Raw genomic sequence first — 24,094 nt, 5'->3', positions numbered from 1 at the left:
CATTTTTTCCCATAGCCAAGGTATGGAAAAAGCCTAAGTGTCTATCAATGGATAGATGGATAAAGAAGATGTGGTGTGTGTATATCTACTCAGCCATAAAAAAAAGAATGAAATCCTGACATTTGCAACAATGTGGGTGGACCTTGAGGGTATTATGCTTAGCTAATAAGTCAGACAGAGAAAGACAACTACTGTATGTTATCACTCATATATGGAATCTAAAAAGCAAACTCATAGATACAGAGAACAGATTCGTGATTACCAGAGGGGAAAGAGGTTGGTGGTGGACAAAATGGGTGAAGGGGATCAACTGTATGCTGATGGATGGTAACTAGACTTGTGGTGGTGATCACTCTGTAGTGTAAACAGATGTTGAACTATAATGCTGTATTCCTGAGACTTGTATAATAAGATAAGTAAGTAAATACATCATAGTGGTTTAAAACAATACTTTGCTATTTCTCTCACAGTTCTGTGGGTTGACCTGACTTGCCTGTATAATTCTCACTTGGGGTCTGGTCTCTCGTGCAGTCAGATGGTGGCTAGGACTGGAGTCAGCGAGGGTGTATTGGGCTAGACATCCAAGAGGGCTTCTTCACTCACCTGTCTGTCCTCAGTGCTCTCCACAACGTCTCTCTTTACAGTAGAGTAGCCTGGAACTCTTACACCGAGTCTCAGGGTACCAAAAACAGGAAAAAGAAATTTCCAGGCCTTTTAGCGTCAGTCTCAAAGCTAGTGCAACATCACTTCCATCATATTTCATTATTCAAAACTATCACAAGCCAGATTCAAGGGAGTAGAGAAATAGACTCTTCCTCACCAGGGGGAGGGGCCCATACTCACAAGAGGGAAGGAATTGATGGCAGCCATTCCTGCAGACAAGCTACCACCGAACAGGGAGAGAGAATTATTTGGAACAGAAGATGTTCTCTCTGCCCAGACTGCTCTGAGAGAAGCCCCCTCCCCTGCTGCTCTTGGGTGGCCCAATGACTAAAGCAGCAAAGTAAAATTTGAGCAAATACAATTGTTTAAAATTGGGGTATAGAGGAATTAATAAACCCACACCACTCCTAGACTTCAACAGATCAAGCTGATGGAAAATAAATAAAAGATACAGAGGCTTTAACTAATCTAATAAAAATAGATTTTTGGATATTTATTTAACAGTGCACCCATCAAACAGAAATTTCACATTAATTTTTAAATTTGTAAAAAAAATACGATAACTTAGGCAACAAAGAAAACCAGAAAAAGGAGAAAAAAGTATAATTTTTACAGGCCACGTTTTCCCACCACCTCACCACCAAAAAAACAAACAAAGAAACAAACCATGCCTGGAAGTTAGCAATAAGGGATTAAACATTTTTTTAAAGCCCTTAGAAGTTTTTAAACACTCTCATAAATTACTGTTGAGTCTAAGAGGAAATCAAAAGTACAATTACTGGGTTTCTAGAAAATAATTATGATTAGAGCACCACAATAAAAATTTATGGGAATTGGAAAAAAATCATAGCCTTAATTTTTTTCATTATTAAAATGAAAACAATGAGCTTAGCATTCAGTTAAAACTTAGAAAAGAATATGAAACAAATCTACAAAAACAGAACTAAGGAATCTGTGAACATAAGAACAAATTAATGAAAACCAAGCATAGCACAGGGAATTCACCTCTGTGCTTTGTGACCACCTAGAGGGGTGGGATAGGGAGGGTGGGAGGGAGGGTGACACAAGAGGGAAGAGATATGGGAACACAGGTATATGTATAACTGATTCACTTTGTTGTAAAGGAGAAACTAACACACTATTGTAAAGCAGTTATACTCAAATAAAGATGTTTAAAAAAAAAAAAAGAGTAGAGCTGAGAAATAAGTCTTTAAAAACATTTCTTTGGAAGTACCAATATCATTGACAAATCTTTGAAAGTCAAAAAAAAGTCAGGACATGTAAATATGTATATTATTGATAATGACAAAAGGGGTATTTATCATCACAAATAAAGATATTTGTTCAATTGTAAGAATTTCCTGTGTACAAAGTACAAGGCTATGCAAAGGATTAAAAAATCTTATGAAATGAATGATTTTCTAAGAAAGGATAAACTATGGAAATGGACTCAAGTACAAAGCCTGAAGAGCTCAATATCTGTGGCAAAAACTTTTAAAGGCATCGAAGAGCTGCACTCAAGAAAACCAGCATGTCCAGAAAGATTTTGAGAGAATTTTCTCATGCTTTTAGAACTAATAACTCTTTTCTTTTATTAATTTTTATTGGAATATGGTTGCTTTACAGTGTTGTGTTAGCCTACACTGCACAACAAAATGAATCAGCCATAGACATACAGATATCCCCTCCCTTTTGGGCTTCCCTCACATTTACGTTACCACAGTGCATTAGGTAGAGTTCCCTGTGCTATACAGTATGTTCCCATCAGTTGTCTATTTTATACATAGTATCAATAATGTATATGTGTCAGTCTGAACTAATAACTCTTAAGCTATTTCACAAATATAGAACATGTGCAAAAGATGAAAATCTTCCCGATTCCTTTTGTGAAAGTTAGCATTACTTTGATGACAAAAAGAGCAACAAAAAAAAGTGGCCCATCTCACATATGAAATTGGGTGCAAAGATCCTAAATCAAAGATTAACAATTGATTCTAGAACTTTTCAGAAGTTATTTTAGAAATGTGAGGAAAGTTAGAAATTAAACAGACTCAATGCCCAATAAGGAATTTAATAACTGCATTTGGTATTTCCATGTCACAGAAGATTATGCAACCATTGAAAATAATATTGAAAATGGTAAAGGAGGGACTTCCCTGGTGGTCCAGGGGTTAAGAATCCTCCTCCCAGTGCAGGGGATATAGGTTCGATCCCTGGTGGGGGAACTAAGATCCCACATGCCGCGGGGCAACTAAGCCCCCGTGCTCTGGAGCCTGTGCGCCACTACTAGAGAGAAGCCCATGCGCCGCAACGAAGAGCCTGCTCGCCGTAATGAAAGATCCCGCGTGCCACAACTAAGACCTGATGCAGCCAAATAAATAAATAAACTGCTGGAAAACATAAAATCTATTTTAAAAAAATACAAAATGCGAGGGGAGAAATGGTCACAGCATTTTATTTAAAACCTTTGATACAGGATGATCCCATTTTTGTACATATATGAGCCACTCGGTGTGTGTGTTGGGGGGTGGAGGTGGGCAGGGATGTGATCTGAAAGAACGAGCACAAAATGTTAACTCTCTGAGTGTAATCATTGAAATTCTTCCCTCCTCCTCTTCTCTCTCCTTCCTTTGTGCATTTTCCAAATTTTCCACAAAGAAAATGTAGAACTTTGTAATCAGATTAAAAGGAGGGAATTTTGTTCTTTTTTTTTTTTTTTTCTTTTTTTTTTTTCTCTTTTTCCGGAATTTTGTTCTTAAATATGTCTTATCTCAATAGTAGTTCTTAACAAACCCTGTGTTTACAAGTGTCCCACTAAAGATGTGCCATTTTTATTTCTACCCTTTCATTTTTCTAGTTTCCTCTCGTTACCAAATATTTCCTTCATGCTTTCATCTTACCCTCAATTTTGGCATCCAAAGAAGTTATTATGGAGAGCAGGCCAGTGTGTGTGTGTCAGCAAAATGAATCAAATAACTAAAGAAATTGACCTTGGATCCTTTTGCATGAAGAGCACATAAAAGGCAGGCTATTTATTATATGAGATTTATAGACAGGGCAAGTGTGTGGTGGAGAAAAGGGAGCCGAGAAGGATTCTGGCATCACCACTCACAACACACCCTTCTCTTTGCCCTCAGTTTTGGCTTTGGGAAAGAGGAAGAAGGCAAGACAGCTGTCGCTGTGCCACTTTGTCCCTGTCCTAGACTTGGGCCTATGAATGAATGCTGTTAAATGAGTAGCCAGAGTATGGTGTCTTCATTTCTAGTGATGGACCAAAGCTGAAGTGTGTCATTCAATAAAAGAAAACAGCATGGAATGGCAGAAAGAAATACCAAGGGAGCAGGGCCGATTTGTGCTGAGGAACTTGGATATTTTCCTGTAGAAGGTGGGGAGGGGAGACATTGAAGAATTTAAGCAGGAAGACAACATTGAATGTGTGTCTATGTCTATGCCTATATATATGTAAATTTTTATATATACAGGCATATATACATCTTATATATATTTCTATGTATCCATGTGCATGCAAACGTGCATATCTATGTGCACACATTTTATTTATGTATGTGTGTACATATATACATTTTATATGGAAACCAAAATATCACTGGAAAAGAGAAAGGCTGAAAGCGGGAAGACTGGTGTACTTAGAAGTTACAGAGGATGAGCAACAGAGAGGGTGTGGAAGAATGAATGGAGAGGAAAGATCTTTAAGAGAGAGAATCAGAACTCTGCTTCCCCCTGATTGTGGCAGAAGATGGCCACCCCCCAGTTTCCACTTACATCCCCTCTATTCAAGGGATCAACCCTAACTGACTAACTACCTGCCAACTCAGTCATAATTCCAAACTCCCAGAAGAGAGAATCTGACCGGTCTACCTCAGATTAGGCGTCCACCCCCTGGTCCAGACAGCTACAGCCAAGGCCAGAGTCACAGAACACAAATACGGTTGCTGAGATCCATTTATTTGTGGGATGTTGGACTGCTGTCCAACTCCACCTCTGGACTATATTCTTCATGAGGGCCGGGAATGTGTTTGGTTGCTCAGCGCTGTCTGTGGCACCTTATAAGGTGTCCAGGACATAGTTGGCACTCAAAAACCATTTGTCAAAAGGATGAATGCACAAATGACTTAACAAATGAAGAGAAGAATCAGACAGAAGAAACAGCATGATGGAGTCACCCTATCCAGCCCTCCATCCGTTCATTGTTCATGTGTCTCATTTATTACCAGAGCACCTACTTCAGCAGAATTACGTCAGTTGCTTCAACACGTCAATGAGCTTTTGTGGTCTAGCTTGAGAACCAACCCCCATCTACAAGAGTGATGTAAGTTAGAAATTGTGCTCCTAATTCTAAACAACTGACATAAAACAAACTTGGGAAACCGAATCCACTTAACATGAGAAATACCTCCAAACAAGACAATCAAGGGGAGAACTAAGCCAGAGAGTAAAGGTATTTGTCGGAAGAAACTTGGCAGACCTGTTCTTCTTTTTCCATCTGATTATTTTCATACTCTTCCTGTGAAATCCAATTTCCTTAAGTGACCTCTGTTCATAGGAAACTATTTGGTTTAATCTGTGGAAGCCATGGCATATTTTTAACCACCTCCGAAGGCCAGCTCCCTCTCCATTGAGTGTGCCTGATACCCAAACAGATGTTTTATAACACTCAGCACACATGAGCTCACCACTGGCGAGTCTTTTGCACGCAATCAGCCCTCAGCTCTTCTCACATTTCCCCTATCATCCCACAAACCCAAATTCAGAACTCACAGGCAAGCCTGAATACTTACCACGGTAACAAAAGAGTAGAACATGGAGAATCCAATTTTGAATTTTCAACTTATTAATGTTTTGTAAATCTGATGGCCAGCTGGAAAATATGCAATACAAAGAGTTAGCCAAACTAAGTAGTATATAAAATGACGTGCAGGGCTTCCCTGGTGGTGCAGTGGTTAAGAATCTGCCTGCCAATGCAGGGGACACAGGTTCGAGCCCTGGTCCAGGAAGATCCCACATGCCATGGAGCAACTAAGCCCGTGCGCCGCAACTACCGAGCCTGCGCTCTAGAGCCCGCGAGCCACAACTACTGAAGCCTGCGCGCCTAGAGCCCGTGCTCCACAACAAGAGAAGCCACCACAATAAGAAGCCCACGTACCACAACGAAGAGTAGCCCCTGCTCACTGCAACTAGAGAAAGCCCACGTGCAGCAACAAAGACCCAACACAGCCAAAAATAAATAAATTTATTAAAAAAAAAAAAAAAAAAAAAGATGTGCCAACTGGCTGCCCCCAAAGAATTCAGGTTAAAGTATCCAAGTTAAAGGGTTCCAAAGCAATTTGAATTCTGATAGAATTTTAAAATATTGGGGCTGAAGGGTCCTTGGTCTAGCTAGCACAACAATTTTGTTTCAGATGAAGATGAAGATGCTGAGACCCACAGAGAGAAAGAGACTTAGGGTTTCACACACTAGAGGCAGAACTGGAGGTAGAAGTCTGCCTCCCGGCCCAGACCCGCAGGGCAGACAGACCACAGTCCCACACCCCCAGTTTCCTGACTGTTCTCTTTGGATCATCGGTGTCTGCAGTTCAAAACTGGGAAGAAGCCAGAACCTAGTCAATAAGATCTTTCATCCTGACTACACCATGATCGTTTCAAAGTGTGTCCCCTCCAGTTTAGATAAAGAGTTTTGTTGAAGAACAATTTCCTTTGATAAATCAATAAAAAGCAACCCCAATTTTTAAAGGTACCATGTCAACACTCCAAGTGTGGAAATCAAGGGAAGCACACAGGATTCTCTCCACCCCTACCCTAAGAGTCTAGAGAATGGTCCAAAGATACCATCAGGGGATGACTGAGGAGATGTAAACACACAGCCATGAGTTCATGAACCTTTCATCCTCTGAGAACCTAAACCTGTGGGAAAATCTGAGCTTCCTACGAAGGCTTGCTCCACCTCAGAGACCCTCAAAGATGTGAGCAGTATTCTCTGAGTGCCAACTTCAACTCGAACCTACTGCGGCTATGAAGATCCCAAAAGGAGAAGACCCAGATGGTGCCTCAGAAATAATCCCCCAGCCATTGGGGAACAAGGTTTCTATTGAGAAGACTACCAAGTGACAGAGTATAGTCTTCATTAAACGGATATGTGTGGAGAGCTTAGGATGGGCTAGGGTGGACATCCCACAACAAAGAGCAAGAATTTAATTTAAAAATGTAAGCAAGGACCAGATCACAGATAGCATATGCTATCAGAGGGAGGCGTTTGGATTTTATTTTAAGGATCATTGGGAGCCATTGAAAGATGTTGCCCTGGGGAGTGAACTGACCAGATTTACGTTCTGGAAAGATCTCTCGATCTCTTGATCTGATCTCTTGATCAGATCTATGTTAAGAGCTGATGGGCTGTGGCCAAGTGCAGCACTGTGTCTTACCGTCTACAAGTGCTTCATGGCATTATTTGCACTTTCAGCCTGTGCTCGGGATAATACAGTAAAAAGGGGAGAGGAGAGCCTAAAGCAAGCAGAGCTAGGTTTTAATCCCGTTTCTACAGTTTACCAGCTGTGTGGTCTTGGGCACGTTATTTAAATAGGTCTGAGCCCTCAATCTCCTTTCTGTACAGTGAAAATAATAATACTTAGCTCATGGGGTTTTGATAATAAAGTGGATCATGTGCCTGGACATTTCTAATAATCCTCCCAACACCCTTAGATTTAACCAAATCAAAATGGCATTTTTCAGCCCAGGAGGCACGTCACCTAGCATCCTGCTAAGCCTCCACTTAGCAAGAGATATTGTTGCATTTTCTTCTTAAAATTTAATCAGGACATTTTGTTGCTAATGTGTGAAAATAATTGGCATATATACATTGTAAATGAGCAGTGAGGTAAACTGAGGTCAAAGCCAAATATTGGATCTGAATCAAGCCACCCAAAAACAATACTGCAAAGAATTAAACTGGTTACAAAGACCAGCATAGGAAGTAAGTGCTCCAACTGTCCTAGCAAACTTTTAACCAAACACTGGTGCAGATTTGCTGGCATGTGTGACACTGAGAACATCTGGCCTTTCAGTTATCCTCTCGCAAGCAAAAAATGATGTCGTGTAAATTGATCTTAAAGCCAGCTACATGGTCTAAGTGTTAACACTTTGTGTTGGCTCCTTTGGCTCCCAGTTTTAAGAACTTAATTTGTAGCCACACACCCCACCCCCTGAAGTCCTAATTGCGTCTTGCTGTAACTGACCCCAGGGATTTGTTCACGCAGTGTCTGCATCTTCTTTTCAGGACGGTAAGTATGTGTAAATTCATCACTAGTCAACTGTGTGTCCTGTAAGAATAAGTTACAGGAGTGACGCAGCAACGGGAGGACAGAAGGTGTGGAAGAGAGCCGGCTCTGGGAGCTGCTCTGGTCATGTGTCCAATGCTACAGTTTTTCCCTGTATACCAGTTTTATTCTAGAAGCCAGGTGAGGAGGGTAGAGGTTCTAGGCTGCAGCTCTCCTAGGAGGCACTGAACTAGGTGTCTGAGCATGTTTCCCCACCCAGACTCAACTTCACTTACCAAACACAATGTGCCAGGCACTGTTCTGAGCCCTTCAGGAAAACTGGTGAAGTTAATCATCTTGACCGTGAGAGGCAGGTGGTGTATTATCCCCAGCCTACATCTCTCAGTGGGGTGTGACTCAGGGGGACGTGGCAGAGGCTGTGAGCTTGCCCCCGCCCCTCTGGCTCTGGGCTGCTATGCTGGGCTCGAATGTGCTGGATCTGTAATGAACCACAGCCTGTGCTCTGCAGCAGATGACCGTGGGGCACCCCTGGGGTGTTACTGACCATAGGAAGGGGCGCTCTCTGCCTCTCTCCCACCCCGCCCCACCCCTGTCCTTCAGCTTCTGTGGCCAAGAGGCTGTGATGGCAGCCAGGGAGGGACTGACCGAGGAAGATCTTTCTCCATCTCACTCCCATCGCCACCACCACCCCGACCCCTGCCTGCGTTTACTCCATCTTTAGCTGACAGATGTGAGAGATCATCTTTTGTTCCGTGGATCCTTTCAAATCTTTCTGAAAACATTTAGGAATCCTAATCTGGGTTATGAACAGAAGAAGCCTGGCAGCTCCTGATTTTGTCTCCAGTAAAAACACTAGAGTCAGGGGGCTTCCCTGGTGGCGCAGTGGTTGACCATCTGCCTGCTAATGCAGGGGACACGGGTTCGAGCCCTGGTCCGGGAAGATCCCACATGCCGCGGAGCAACTAGGCCCGTGCGCCACAACCACTGAGCCTGTGCGTCTGGAGCCTGTGCTCCGCAACAAGAGAGGCCGCGATGGTGAGAGGCCCGCGCACCGCCAAGAAGAGAGGCCCCCGCTTGCCACAACTAGAGAAGGCCCTCGTACAGAAACGAAGACCCAACACAGCAAAAATAAATTAAAAATAAATTAATAAACTCCTACCCCCAACATCTTAAAAAAAACAAAACAGTACTCATAAAAAAAGAAAAACACTAGAATTATAATTGTGTGAAATAATTAAACGGGCCTCTGAGATCATTCATCTGTTCTCTTGCCCCAGCTCACCATCACTGATCCCTAAAGGGAGGGAGAGAACAGTAGGATGACCAGCCCTAAAGGAAATCTGAAGCCACGTGGGGACTTGACTCCAGGCACCAGCAGCTCTTTCCCCAGGATTGGAATTTTCCTTCATCTTTAAAGGAAATGGCCCTCTTGGTCTGACTGGGCATATCTAGGAATGAAAGGCAGAACATGTAGTACAGTAAATCCCGACTCTGAGTTGTCTGTTACAGGAACTTATCACAGATGGTAAATCGTTAGGACGTTCACATCTTGGAAGAAAGAGCTTAATCCAGGATCATAAATAAACTGTAACCGAGGCTTAGATTTATAAATCTGTAAAAGAGGGCTGCTTGGGCAAATGGGAATTCACGGTACTGGGTCACAAAATTGACTTAACCCGTGAACGTCTGACCATGATCTGGGAGTTCGGGGCAATGCAATGAGAAGAAGGTAGCTGATTTCTGCAGTTAGTGGACCCCAATCGAAAGCTAATAAAGTTAGGTCATGGTTTAATCTCATGAAATGCAAGCTCAGAGAAAATGGGGTGCTGAGATCTAAATACGGCATTGCAATTCCTAAACCAACAGTGGAGCACAAAACAAGGCCACTGCCTTCCAGAAGTTTCTCACCTAGTCAGGGAGCCAAGGTGTTTACAGATAAAGCAATTATAGTGTGCAGGCTTCGGTGTGTGGCGTAGATTGTAGCTAGAAAACTCGGGGAGGGAAGCAAGGGATAAGTGGAAGCAGGACTCTTCAGGGAAAGATGTGTGGAGGAAAAGGGACTTGACTCGGGACTGGAAGGATGGATGGGGTGTACACGTGTAGGAAAGCTTTGCTCGGGGCCCAGCCAGCTGCCACAAACATTCACCGTGCCCCTGCCGTGATGCTCCCCAAGCCAAGTCTCAAATCACACACTTGCATTTCCCTCTTGTCCTCCAGGTAACTGGTCCTTAAAGTCCACAGCCTCACTCTCTTCGTCCCCCTCAGACCCTTCCTCAATAGGCCTGGAAAGGGAAACTGTGGCCCCTCTGGACACATCCCATCCAGTTTGGCCACCACAGGATGGGCATCCATCCTAAAGAATGAAGCCAGGAAAAAGGCTGTACTCCCTCCTCGGCCCCAGTATAATGCTTGTATCGAGTTAAAATCAGGTTAAAATGAACAGGAGAGGAGAAAGGGATAGGGCAGCCTCAAAGGGGGTGGCCCCGATTCTGTCAGCATCCAGGGCACACAGTAGAGAGAAGATGAAGATGCCCCCATAAGCATGGGAAGTTTGGAAAAAGGCCAGGACCCCACAAGGCTGGCCGGTACCCTGCCCAGGCAAGAAGGGGAGGGTCGAATGGGAAAGGTGAGGGGGGTCCACACACCAGAAGGAGAACATCGTGAAAGGGAAAGCCCCTGTGTTCCCGTCCCTTGCAGAGCCCAGTGTTGGGTGAAAGGCTCCCAAGTGCCTGTTGAGACTAGAGGTATCTGTTGGGGGGCAGGGCTGGTGGGCCTGTGATTCTGAAGAGCAAAGAGGAGGTGCCCCAGGGGAGAGAGGGCTACCTAGGGCTGGCTTCATATTCTGGACTTTGAAGAGGCTTCTGTAGGGGTTCCAGGTATCTACTCTGCATTATCTAGTCAGGTACCTGGGAAGGGTGGGGAAAAAGCTGGATTCAGGGTAGATGCCTGCTTTGCAACAACAGGTCCCCAGGTTGTATTTCTTAAGAACCTAAGGGCACCTGGGCAGGTGCAGCAGCAGCAGCTGGAAGAAGAGGAATTCCCCAGGGAAAACAAAAGCAGGATGAGCTGTTCATGTCAGAGCTCTGGGGAAGGCAGGGGCTTGGAGCCGGAGGCTGTATCGACAACCCCACCTCTTCCTAGTTGTGATTAACCCTTTCTGAGCCTCAGTGTCCTCATCTATGAAATGGGACAACTGGTAATAATACCTGCCTGGCAAGGCTGTTGAGGAGATTCAATTCAACGACCTCTGTACTCACCTTGACCCTGTGCGTCCAGTTAAGGTCAGTCTGCTTCTCTTCCACCTCCTTGAGAGAGAGACTCGGTGAAAAATGAAATGGAACAAATAAGTTTGCAACACAGTAAGCCCGGAAGAAGGGAAGGAGGAGCTTATTTGTTGTCAAGTTCTGTTGTAATGCTCCGCTGAGGGCATGGACATAAACATGGCGTCTGCTGTCCACATATTTCTTTCAGGCTGCCCCCCTCCTGCACACTGCCACCTGCCCTGTTGCAAGGCCCCAGCAAGCATCAGCTCATGTTTCCTTCTCTCTGATTCTCTTCCAGGGGCGCTGTATCAACTTCACCAGAGTCAAGAACAATCCGCCTGCCAAGTACCCCCTCAACAATGCCTACCACACCACCTCACCGCCTCCTGCCCCCATCTACACCCCGCCCCCCCCTGCTCCCCATTGCCCTCCCCCACCCCCCAGTGCCCCCACCCCTCCAATTCCATCCCCACCTTCCATCCTCCCCCCTCCCCCTCAGGCTCCCCCTCCCAACAGGGCACCACCCCCCTCCCGACCACCTCCTAGGCCCTCTGTCTAGAACCCACAGTTCATGCTCTGGGTTCTCTCAGAAACTTTGGGGAGGAGGCTCCTCTGTGGTGTTAGAACAAGTCTTTCCAGTTAAAGGGGGCTTCCACTTCGGAAATGAGTGGTGATAAAGCCCACTGACGTTCACACACTAAAAATTGGTTTGTAACACCAGTACACCGACAATTGTGATCAGAGGAAAGAAATTGAAATTTTGAATTGCCTGAAAACAAACAATGAGGCAACTACAGTCGCAATTATAGCCAGCCAGCCATCACCTCTAGAAGGTTCCAGAGACACTGAAACTGTTGAGATGCTCTAAATGGGATTGTGTCTCATGGAGATCAATAAGAAAATCGTTTCTCTGAGGGTGAAATGCAGAGTCAGATAAGAAATAACATTGCTGGGTTGCTAAATGCTGCCTTCCCTCTTTCACTCCACCTCCATCACTTGACCCTGGACCCTTGGCCTAGGAACCAAGGAATCCTCACCTCTATGTGCCATCCAGGAAGGTCAAGACCCTTTGCCTACATCTTTGGGGAAAGATTGGGGTCCCCATTGTGGCAAGAAACTCAACATCATACAGGTATCCAAAAGCATGTTCTGGGATTTGCAGAGGAGTAAAAGATATGCCTTATTTTCCTTCCAAATTCTCCCAGTTTCCAAGCGAGGAAGAGGGCGTTGTTTACTGAAGGAAAAGGTATGTTACCATGTTGCTGTGTAAGTGAAATCAGGTGTGTGCACTGACAGGCGAGTACTGATGGGAGCATCAGACAGTTTCTAAAACCCACAGGCCATCAGCAGCTGGAGGTGGCTGGCTTTGGCCCAACATGGCCCCTAAATCAACAGACAACGGCATCGTCAAAGAGCAACTTGTTAATGCCTCAGGTTAAAAAAATCAAGATTTGGCTTCGATTTAAATCACTTGAGATACGAAGAAGTGATTGATCCTATTTTCCAGAGACAAACATTAGTTGATCTTCCCAAAATGGCATGACTAGCACCTACCACACAATTTCACTGATTTTGTTTTTTTTTTTCTCGGTGAAGTTGTGCACCAGAGACTTCTAGATAGAGCTGAGAGACAATAGTCCTGACATACTAAGGAATTTATCCAAAAAAAAAAGCATGTGTTTGTGGATACAAATATATTTCTCCTTGGCTTTTCAACATACTCACAAATATTATCAGCTGCCTGAAATTCCCACCATGCCTGGGAACCACTCCAGTCCTCCAAGTCTTTCTGAATCTGCTATCACCAGTAAGCTCTATAATCACTTTCTAAACATTAGGCTTCATCATCCAAGGGTGAAAACAGAGGCCACTGTTTAGGGCCTCCTGCACCAGCCTGTTCAAAATTACCTCCCTCTCCAACTTTCCACAGGTCTTAAAATTCCACTCCTAAAACCCTTACATCTTTTCAGGAATGAAGCAAAATATAAAGTAAATGCAAACTTAGTACTTTGGGCTGTGGTCTCCAAAGACCCTTCAAAAACCCATCAAGCCAGCCTCATTCCTTCATCTTACTTAGAACAGAGACATAGGACCTAGCATGCATTCCATACACACCAATGCTTGTAGCCATGGCAGACATTGCTAATCAATCACAGCACCATCTTCCATGGAGCCCAATGATTTCTACACAATCCTCAAATCATAATTCCAAAGAGACACCACTAATTAGTCAAAATTGAGACATAAATTATCCCTAATTGCCATCTCAACTTTAGAAAGCAAAAGCAAACAAGGATTGTGTGGGGGAATGGGGAAACCCTTGGGCATAAAAGGTACAGTCAGGGGAGAATAAATCTAGGCAGAGTGCCCTAGTCTGGGTCCACAGGCACTAAATCTGCATTGCCAACACCAAACCGACACTTCCCCAAGCATACCTCAGACCTGCCCTTCTCCCAGCCTTCCGCTGCCAGAGACTCTCCCAGCTTCCTCATAGAGCTAAAATCAGAGATAGTTTCCAGGGCTTATGAAAGCAACCTCCCTCCCTTGCCCCCCAACCTGGCCCATATTGTCTATTTTTAGAACATTAGGTTTCTTCTTGAGTATAGTCCTCCATGAAGCAGGTGTCAGAATGTCTTGGCCACCTGCAGTGACATTGCTGGACTCCAGAGAACCATTCCATAGGCGAATGGGTTCCCCAGGCTCACAGCGTAGAGTCATTGAGCCCCTGGCCACTGTTTTGACTGCTGGCGGTACAAAACAGTCCACCCCGCACCACTGCTGCATAGCTCACTGAGGCCATCAGAAAGTTCAATCCAAGATGTTGACATTGTTGTGCATCAAGATGGCAGGCATCAGGTGAGAATGCAACATTCAGGATCCCAACTGCACATCAGCCAGAAGCCCTGTGCAGTTTCCAAGATGTTGTTTTGTAAACTTTTAGACGAAATAGGGAACTGCGAATATATGATGACTTGGAAGAGGATTAGCAGGGTTTGTCCTTAAAAGGGACTCTTCATGTCAACCCCAGTCATTTAGAATTACAGTGGAGAAGGAGAAGCCTCTATACTGTATGAACAAGGTAATATTTTAATAGTAGGCTATTACAGGCAGGAAAATTCTTTAACTGGTTTATAAAATCTATCCAAACTTGTGTCATTCCCTGTAAAAGGTAGCAGACATATGATTGTGATTAGGAAACTGCACAAAATTATTCTTTCAACCCTCATGTTAATGTCCTCCTGAAGTATTTTTTTTTAATAAAAGCCAACTTTTTGTTGTATATATTCATATTCCATGTGTTAGATGGAAGCATTTCCTATCCAGTGTGAATAAAAGGAACAGTTGTAGTAAATTATTATAAGGCCAATGATATTTCATGGCAGGTTATTCTACCAAGCTGTGCTTGTTGGTTTTTCCCATGACTGTATTGCTTTTATAAATGTACAAATAGTTACTGAAATGACGAGACCCTTGTTTGCACAGCATTAATAAGAACCTTGAGTGGTTACCTCTGTTGACGACCAGTTCACAAACAGCTTCTGTCCTGGAGCTTGGCCCGTACTCCAGTAAGACACAACGTCTCTTTTACCAAGGTCAAAAACGGAGCTAGTGGACACATTAATTAATAGTCTTGGATATCTGGCCATGGATAACCTCATTGTAAATATCACTAGAATGGGCAGAGATAATCTGGAAGTCTCATATATACTAAAGTCCAAACACTGTGTCAGATGAGGGAAATCCATCCAAGAACTAGAAAAAAGTAATGATGAGATAATGAGCAACAATTTCAGCCCAGTGCCAACTCAATAAAAAACAATTAATGCTGTGTAACAGTGGGTTGAATTAGTTTGCAAACTATATAAAGATATATGCCATAAAAAGCCTATTAATGCACACCAGATGGGAATGGGATGTTCTAGTCAATTGTGTTTTCTAGTTATCTGAACTCTACTATATTATCATACTTGGATAAGCAATTTAAAAGAATTAGAATATGATTTTTTAAATACACTTACCATTAAACTCTTCTAATTCTTTCTTCTATCTGTGATAATTCCTAAGACAGTATGGATCTTCAGTGCCTCTGAGTCAATGTTATAAAAATCAGTTATTGCTGTACCTGCTATAGGAGACTGGGCTAAATGTGTACAATGACAAACCCTGGAAGTTGCTTTTTTAAAAAAAAATAATAAATTCTTAAAATTAACTCTTTTCCTAGTTGTGTCTTTGTTATGAAAATGAAGTGTAGGTTGTTCAAGTGCTTAACATCCTGATCATAAAAATGGCTATCACTCTGCAGATTAAATTATATTGCTCCAATTATTTTGTGCCCTCCAATAAACTCTCCACTGTCTCGATTACTCTCATTTCTTCTTTAGCTGTCCAACATTCAACATATTCTTTATTTTTAGCAACAGTTTTAGATTTTAAAAAGTAACACATGCTGGGCTTCCCTGGTGGCGCAGTGTTTAAGAATCCGCCTGCCAATGCATTGGGCATGGGTTCGAGCCCTGGTCCGGGAAGATCCCACATGCTGTGGAGCAGCTAAGCCCACGCACCACAACTACTGAGCCTGCTCTCTAGAGCCCGTGAGCCACAACTACTGAACGCATGTGCCACAACTACTGAAGCCCACACGCTTAGAGCCCATGCTCCACAACAAGAGAAGCCACTGTAGTGAGAAGTCTGCGCACCAAAACAAAGAGTAGCCCCCACTCACCACAACTAGAGAAAGCCCGCTCACAGCAACGAAGACCCAACACAGCCCAAAATAAATAGATTAAATTAATTAATTTTTTAAAAATATTTTTAAAAAACTTTTAAGTAAAAAAAAAGTAACCCATGCTAAATAAACAATGAAGTAAAAGTAGAGATATAGAACCACACAGGAAAAAAAATAAATGTAGTGTATTAGTCAGGATTGTGTTTGGCTGCCTGTAACAGAAATGTGGCTATGATTGATTTGATTCACAAAACAAGGACTCTAGAGGTTTGCTATCTGCTTAAGAAACCAGGCAGTGTCTAGACAGTGCTGCAATAAATACCCTCTATCTATATATACTTCAAAATATTTTTGTTATTTCTACACCTTATTCTCCTTAGAGGCTTCCATTCAGCTCCTCCTCTTATATTTTTTGTAGGCAAAAGAGTACTAGTTCCTGAATCTGTTTCTTTACAAGTCCTCATTAAGCCCTGAGTTCATCTTAATTGGAATAAAACCATCTGAAAACAGAAAATCATGCCACAATTTCTTTCCAAGATTTCATTAGGGTTCAATTTAAATAGCATTTGGGGCACATTCAAGTTTTTAAATTACATTATTCATTAAATCATTTTGAGAAAACTGGCTTGCAATTTGGAAGGAAAAAGAGAAGTTGGAGCCCTACCTCACTCCTTCCACCAAAATAAATTCCAGCTGTATTTAATTTCAGTGTAACAAATAAAACCAAGAAAGTACTAGAAGTAGTACTTTCTGTATGGTATAAAGAATTTTTTAATCTTGTATATTGTTTGACTTGCTAAACAAATTTCTTATAAAATCATTTCAATTATTGAGCTCTGAATGCTGAGTAGTGCTCCAATGTATTATGTTGGATAAACAAAGAAACCAACAGGAATAAGATCATTGATCAAGTGCTGACTGTGAACTGGAGTGGGAGATCCAAAATTATTCATCACTAAATCCAATTTTCTATCTTCAGATAAATATGTGTTTCCCTGAAGTGTCACTTAGGTAAAGAACAATCAGTGTAACACTTTGTCCATTTAATACATTGTAAACAAGGTCAATGTTAATTACAATTATCAAACATTTTGTATTAGGCCATAGAGTTGGCATATGCAAAACAGGAAGTTATTCTGTTTACAATTGTACTGTGTTGGCTTGAACAATGGCACCTCCATCCTGAAGTTATCATACCTAAACAAATTAGAAGGCTTATAATTCCACTGAGCATAATCTTTAGTTCCTCTCTTTTTTGCTCAACGTTCAAATGATCATTTAGTTATATAAATCCTTCCTTCTCTACTTAACTTGGGACAGTTTTAATTCTTGGAGTTAAAACTGAGCAACATCTCCTTTATTTAGTTTTACATATAATTTCACAATGTACTTATAAAGCAACAGCAGCAGTTGACAAAATGCCTGAGTCACTTGAGAGTTCAGAGCAAAGCTCTGTTAAATGATGTTCAATTAATTGTGCACATTCAGTACTTTTTAGCCAGCATATTTAGTTGAGAGTTTCTTGTAAACATTAAAATGGATGCAACTCATAAAAGACATATTTCTTTGGAGTGAAGTGGCTTGCATTCTTGCAAAGCTTTTTAAAACTACAAGAAAGAGGGACTTCCCTGGTAGCACAATGGTTAAGAATCCGCCTGCCAATGCAGGCGACACAGGTTCGATCCCTGGTCCAGGAAGATCCCACATGCCACAGAGCAACTAAGCCCGTGCACCACAACTACTGAGCCTGTGCTCTGGAGCCCGCAAACCACAGCTACTGAGCCTGTGTGCCACAACTACTGAAGCCCACACACCTAGAGCCTATGCTCCACAACAAGAGAAGCCACCACAATGAGAAGCCCATGCACCGCGACAAACAGTAGCCCCCACTCATCGCAACAAAGAGTAGCCCCCACTTGTCGCAACTAGAGAAAGCCCATGCACAGCAACAAAGACCCAATGCAGCCAAAAATAAATAAATTAATTAATTAATTTTTAAAAAATTACACGAAATATTGGCACTAAGAGTACAGGAAACGGGCTTCCCTGGTGGCACAGTGGTTGAGAATCCACCTGCTGATTCAGGGGACACAGGTTCGTGCCCCAGTCTGGGAAGATCCCACATGCCGTGAGCCATAGCCACTGAGCCTGCGCATCTGGAGCCGGTGCTCCACAACAGGAGAGGCCACAACAGTGACAGGCCCTCATACCACAGGAAAAAAAAAAGAATAAAAGAGTACAGGAAACATTTCATTTTCTTCTGAAAGAGAAGTCGTAAGACAGGAGACCTATCAGCCACCCATCACTGACACTTTCAAGCACTTTGGAGTTGCTGCCAAGATAGTGGAGTAGGAAGACCCTGAGTTCACCTTCTCTCATTGGGCACACCAAAATTACAACTATTTACTGAGCAGCTATCAATGAGAATAACCTGAACACTAGCAGAAAAGATTTTCTACAACTAAAGATATAAAGAAGGAACCACAGTGGCATTGGTAGTGGGAGCAAAGATGCAGTATGGTCAAGACCCACACCCCTGGGTAAATGACCCACAAACGGGAGGATAATTACAATTGCAGAAGTTCTCCCAAAAGGAATGAGGATTCCAAGCCCCAGGGTTCTGCACCAGGAAGACAAGCTCCCTGAATGTCTGGCTTTGAAGGCCAGTGGGACTTGCTTAAGGGAGAGCCAGAGACTCTGCTCTTAAGGGGCACGTGCAAAACCACATATGCTCTGAGACCCAGTGCAGAGTCAGTAATTTGAAAGGAGCCTGGGTCAGACTCACTTATTGATCTTGGAGAGGCTCCCAGAGAGTCAAGAGCCAAAAGCAACACCCCCTAAGGAGATAGATGCTGGCAGCAGTCATTTTTGAGACCTCATTTTACCACATGACCCTGGTGCTGCCAAGCACCATTTTGGAGTCTTCCTCTAGCCCATTGGTAACAAGGGCTTACCCACACACCAGCTGGTCAGCACCAGTCCCAGGACCCCCCAGGCTGAGAGGCCAGTAGTATAGGAACTAAGCCCTGCCCAGAAGCAGGTCAGGCACAAGCCCCAGATAACCTTTGTCCATGCAGCCAGCCACACCAAGATTTAGCCGCACAAACCAGCAGGTTGGCAGCCCCTGCATGAGTCAGGGTCTGGCAATAAAACATGCCAGGGATCAGCTCCATCTACCAGCTGTCTGCAGTAGTGGGTCCCATCATAACAGAAGAGCCCAGCAGCCTGCATAGGGTCACCCCTAAAGCATATAGCTCTGATGACCAGAGAGGAGTATGCTGCCAGGCCCCATAGGACATCTGTTAAATAAGGTCACTTCTCCAAGATCAGGAAGCATAACCAACCTAATACATAGAAATCGAGAATTAGGCAAAATGAGGGAAGAGATGAATATATTCCAAATTAAGGAACAAGATAAAACCCCAAAAGAAGAACATTGTGAACTGTAGATAAACAATCTACCTGATAAAGAGTTCAAGGTAACAACATAAAGATGTTTAATGAACTTGGGAGAAAAATGGATGAACACAGTGAGAAGTTTAACAAAGAGTTAGAAAATATAAAGAAGAACCAAACAGAGCTGAAGAATACAATAACTGAAATAAAAATACTCTAGAAAGAATCAACAGTATACTAGCTGATACAGAGGAATATATTAGCAAACTGGAAGACAGACTAGTGGAAATCACCAAAGCTGAACAGAAAAAAGAATTTTAAAACATGAGTATAGTATAAAAGACCTCTGGGATAACATTAAGCATAGTAATAGTCATATTACAGGGGTACCAGAAGGAAAAGAGAGAGAAAAAAGGGCAGATAACTTATCTGAATAAATGATAGCTGAAAACGTCCTTAATCTGGGAAAGGGAACATTCATATCCAGCAAGCGCAGAATATCCCCAAAAGAAGAATCCAAAGAGATCCATACCAAGACACATTGTAATTAAAATGGCAAAAATTAAAGATAAAGAGATGGGCTTCCCTGGTGGCGCAGTGGTTGAGTGTCCACCTGCCGATGCAGGGGACATGGGTTCGTGCCCCAGTCCGGGAGGATCCCACATGCCACGGAGCCGCTGGACCCGTGAGCCATGGCCGCTGAGTCTGCATGTCCGGAGCCTGAGCTCCGCAACGGGAAAGGCCACAACAGTGAGAGGACCGCGTACCGCAAAAAAAAAGATAAAGAGAAAATCGTAAAAGCAGAAAGGGAAAAGCAATGATATATGTACAGGGGAACTCCCATAAGGCTATCAGCTGACTTTTCAGCAGAAACCCTGCAGTCCAGAAGGGAGTAGCATGATATATTTAAAGAGATGAAAGGGAAAAGCCTACAACCAAGAATCCTCCACATGACAAGGCTGTCATTCAGATCTGAAGGAGAGATAAATAGTTTTACAGACAAGCAAAAACTAACAGAGTTTAGCAACACTAAATCAACTTTACAAATATGTTAAAGGATGATTGCTTTGGTAGCACATATACTAAAATTTGAATGATACAGAGAAGATTAGCATGGCTCCTGAGAAAGGATGACATGCAAATTCATTAAGCATTCCATATTTATATGAGATCAAAAAACACAAAATATGGGGGAAAGGAGTAAAAAATGTAGATATTTTATAATGTGTTTGATCTTAAATTACTACCATTTAAAACAAGTAGATATAGTTATAGGTCAACATACATGAACCCCATCGTAGCCACAAATCAAAAACCTACAATAGATTCACAAAAACTAGAGAGAAAGGAACAGAAGCATACCACTAAAAGTCATCAACAATGTTGTAAATCAACTATACTCCAATAAAAATTTTAAAAAATAAAAATAAAATAAAAAGAAAAGTCATCAAAACACAAGGGAAGAAACTAAAAGAAGTACAAAACAATCAGAAAACAAGTAACAAAATGGCAATATGTATGTACCTATCAATAGACACCTTAAATGTCAATAGACTAAATGCTCCAATCAAAAGATTTAGTGTGGCTGATTGGATTAAAAACAAGATCCGTATATATTCTGCTTACAAGAGATTCACTTCAGAGCTAAAGACACACACAGACTGAAAGCAAGAATGTGGTGGAAAAAAAATATTTCATGGAAATAACAAGAAAGTGGAGGTAGCAGTACTCATATCAGACAAAATAAACTTTAAAACAAAGTCTGTAACAAAAGAGAAAGAAGGTCATTACATAATGATAAAGGGATCAGTACAAGAAGAGAGTATTACACTAGTTAACATATATGTACCTAATACAAGAACACATAAATATATAAAGCAAATATTAACAGACATAAAGGGAGAAATTGCCAACACTACAATAATAGTAGGGAACTTTAACACCCACTTATATCAATGGACAGATCATCCAGACAGAAAGTCAATAAGGAAACAATGGTCTCAAATAACACATTGGACCGGTTAAACTTAATAGATATATACAGGACATTCCATCCAAAAACAGTACAATACACATTCATCTCAAGTGCACATGGAATGGTCTCCAGGATAGGTCACATGCTAGGCCACAAAACAAGTCTCAACAAATTGAAGAGGACAGAAATTATATCAAGCATTTTTTCCAACCAGAACAGTATGTAACTAGAAATCAATTACAGAAAGGAAAATGGGAAAAAAACAAACACATGGAGACTAGACAACGTGCTACTAAAAAACCAAGAGATTGATGAAGAAACCAAAAGGAAATCATAAAATAACTCTAAACAAATGAAAATGGAAACACAACACTCCAAAATCTATGGGATGTACCAAAAGCAGTTCCAAAGGGGAAGTTTATAGAAATACACTCTACCTCAAGAAACAAGAGAAATCTCAAATAAACAACCTACCTACCATCTGAACGAATTTAAAAAAAAAAAAAAAAAAAAAAAGAACAAAGTCCAAAGTCAGCAGAAGGAAGGAAACAATAAAGATCAGACAGAAAATAAAGTAAATTGAGATAAAAAATAGTAAAAATCAATGAAACCAAGAGCTGTTTTTTGAAAATATTAATAACATTGATAAACCCTTAGCTAGGCTCACCAAGAAGAAAAGAGAAGCACCCAAATATACAAAATAAGAAATGAAAGAGGAGAAATAACTACAAAAAAAATCATAAGAGAATATTACAAACAGTTATACGCCAACAAATGGGACAACCTAGAAGAAATGGACAAATTTCTAGAAACATACAACTTCACAAGACTGAATCAAGAAGAAACAAACAGGGACTTCCCTGGTGGTCCAGTGGTAAAGAATCTACCTTACAATGCAGGGGACGCTGGTTCGATCCCTAGTCAGGGAACTAAGATTCCACATGCCATGGGACAACTAAGCTCATGCACCACAACTACTGAGCTCACACACCTCAACTAGAGCTCGTGTGCCACAAACCACAGAGCACACAAGCTCTGGAACCCATGCACTACTACTACAGACCCCACATGCCCTGGAGCCTGCATGCCACAACTAGAGAAGAGAAAACCTGCACACCACAACTAGACAGAAGCCCGCATACCACAACGAAGACCTCACATGCTGCAACAAAAGATCCCGCGTGCCTTAACTAGGATCCTACATGCCGCAACTAAGATCCAATGCAGCCAAAAATAAATAATAAATAAATCTTTTAAAAGAAGAAGAAGAAAAAAACAATTGGAACAGATCAATCACTAGTAAAATTGAATTTGTGAAAAAAATAAAAATTTTAAAAAAACCTCCCAACAAACAAATGTCCAGAACCTGATGGCTTCACAGGGAAATTTTACCAAATGTAAAGAAGAAGGAACATTTCCAAATTCATTCTACAAGGCCATCATTACTTAGGTACCAAAACCAGAAAAAGACACCACAAAAAAAGAAAATTAGAGGCCAATGAAGAACATAGATGCAAAAAATTTCAACGAAATATTAGCAAATCAAATTCAATAATACATTAAAATGATCATACACCATGATCAAGTGGGCTTTATCCCAGGGATGCAAAGATGGTGCAATATCTACAAATCAACCAACATGTTACACCTCTTTAACAAACTGGTGAATAAAAATTATACAATTCCTTTTGAGCCCTGAACCAAGATGGTGGAGTAGAAGGATGTGCTCTCACTCCCTCTTGCGAGAACACCAGAATCACAGCTAGCTGCTGGACAATCATTGACAGGAAGACACTGGAGTACACCAAAAATGATACCTCACATCCAAAGACAAAGGAGAAGCCACATAGAGATAGTAGGAGAGGCTAAATCACAGTAAAATCAAATCACATAACTGCTGGGTGGGTGACTCACAGACTGCAGAACACTTATACCACAGAAGTCCACAAGTGGAGTGAAGGTTCTGAGCCCCACGTCAGGCTTTCCAACCTGGGGGTCTGGTAACTGGAGGAGGAATTCCTAGAGAATCAGACTTTGAAGGTTAGTGGGATTTGATTGCAGCACTTCGACAGGACTGGGGGAAACAGAGACTCCACTCTTGGAAGGCACACACAAAGTAGTGTGCACATTGAGACCCAGGGGAAGGAGCAGTGACCCCAGGGGACACTGAACTAGACCTACCTTCTAGTGTTGGAGGGTCTCCTACAGACACAGGGGGTGCCTGTGGCTTACCATGGGGACAAGGACACTGGCAGCAGAAGTTTTGGGAAGTATTCCTTGGTGTGAGCCCTCCCAGAGTTGGCCATTAGCCCCACCAAAGAACCCAGGTAGGCTCCAGTGTTGGGTCGCCTCAGGACAAACAACCAACAGGGAGGGAACCCAGCTCCACCCATCAGCAGTCAAGCAGATTAAAGTTTTACTGAGCTCTGCCCAACAGAGCAACAGTCAGCTCTACACACCACCAGTCCCTCCCATCGGGAAACGTGCACAAGCCTCTTAGATAGCCTCATCCACCAGAGGGCAGACAGCAGAAGCAAGAAGAACTACAATCCTGCAGCCTGTGGAACAAAAACCACATTGACAGAAAGATAGACAAGATGAAAAGGCAGAGGGCTATGTACCAGATGAAGGAACAAGATAAAACAGCAGAAAAACAACTAAATGAAGTGGAGATAGGTAACCTTCCAGAAAAAGAATTCAAAATAATGATAGTGAAGATGATCCAGGACCTCGGAAAAAGAATGGAGGCAAAGATCGAGAAGATGAAAGAAATGTCTAA

The 24,094-nt window shown here is 42.3% G+C and overlaps 1 protein-coding gene and 1 non-coding gene across 2 annotated transcripts in view; both read left to right on the top strand.

Moving 5' to 3' along the window:
- Positions 1-15,428, top strand: part of ANTXR1 (ANTXR cell adhesion molecule 1) — a 246,853-nt gene extending 231,425 nt beyond the window's left edge. The window contains exon 18 of the mRNA XM_059079800.2: positions 11,517-15,428. Within this exon, the coding sequence (XP_058935783.1) occupies positions 11,517-11,777 (261 nt within the window). The 3' untranslated portion in view covers positions 11,778-15,428. The remainder of the gene's footprint in view (positions 1-11,516) is intronic.
- A 4,974-nt stretch (positions 15,429-20,402) lies between these two features.
- LOC131766053 (U6 spliceosomal RNA) lies at positions 20,403-20,505 on the top strand. The gene has a single exon (XR_009338355.1). It is a non-coding gene; the product is annotated as a U6 spliceosomal RNA (small nuclear RNA).
- The last annotated feature ends 3,589 nt before the right edge of the window (positions 20,506-24,094 follow it).

The sequence above is a fragment of the Kogia breviceps genome, chromosome 11, assembly GCF_026419965.1.
Source record: "Kogia breviceps isolate mKogBre1 chromosome 11, mKogBre1 haplotype 1, whole genome shotgun sequence".
Lineage (NCBI taxonomy): Eukaryota > Metazoa > Chordata > Mammalia > Artiodactyla > Physeteridae > Kogia > Kogia breviceps.
Note: the sequence above shows the minus strand (reverse complement) of the source record. Positions and strands in the feature narration are given on the sequence as shown.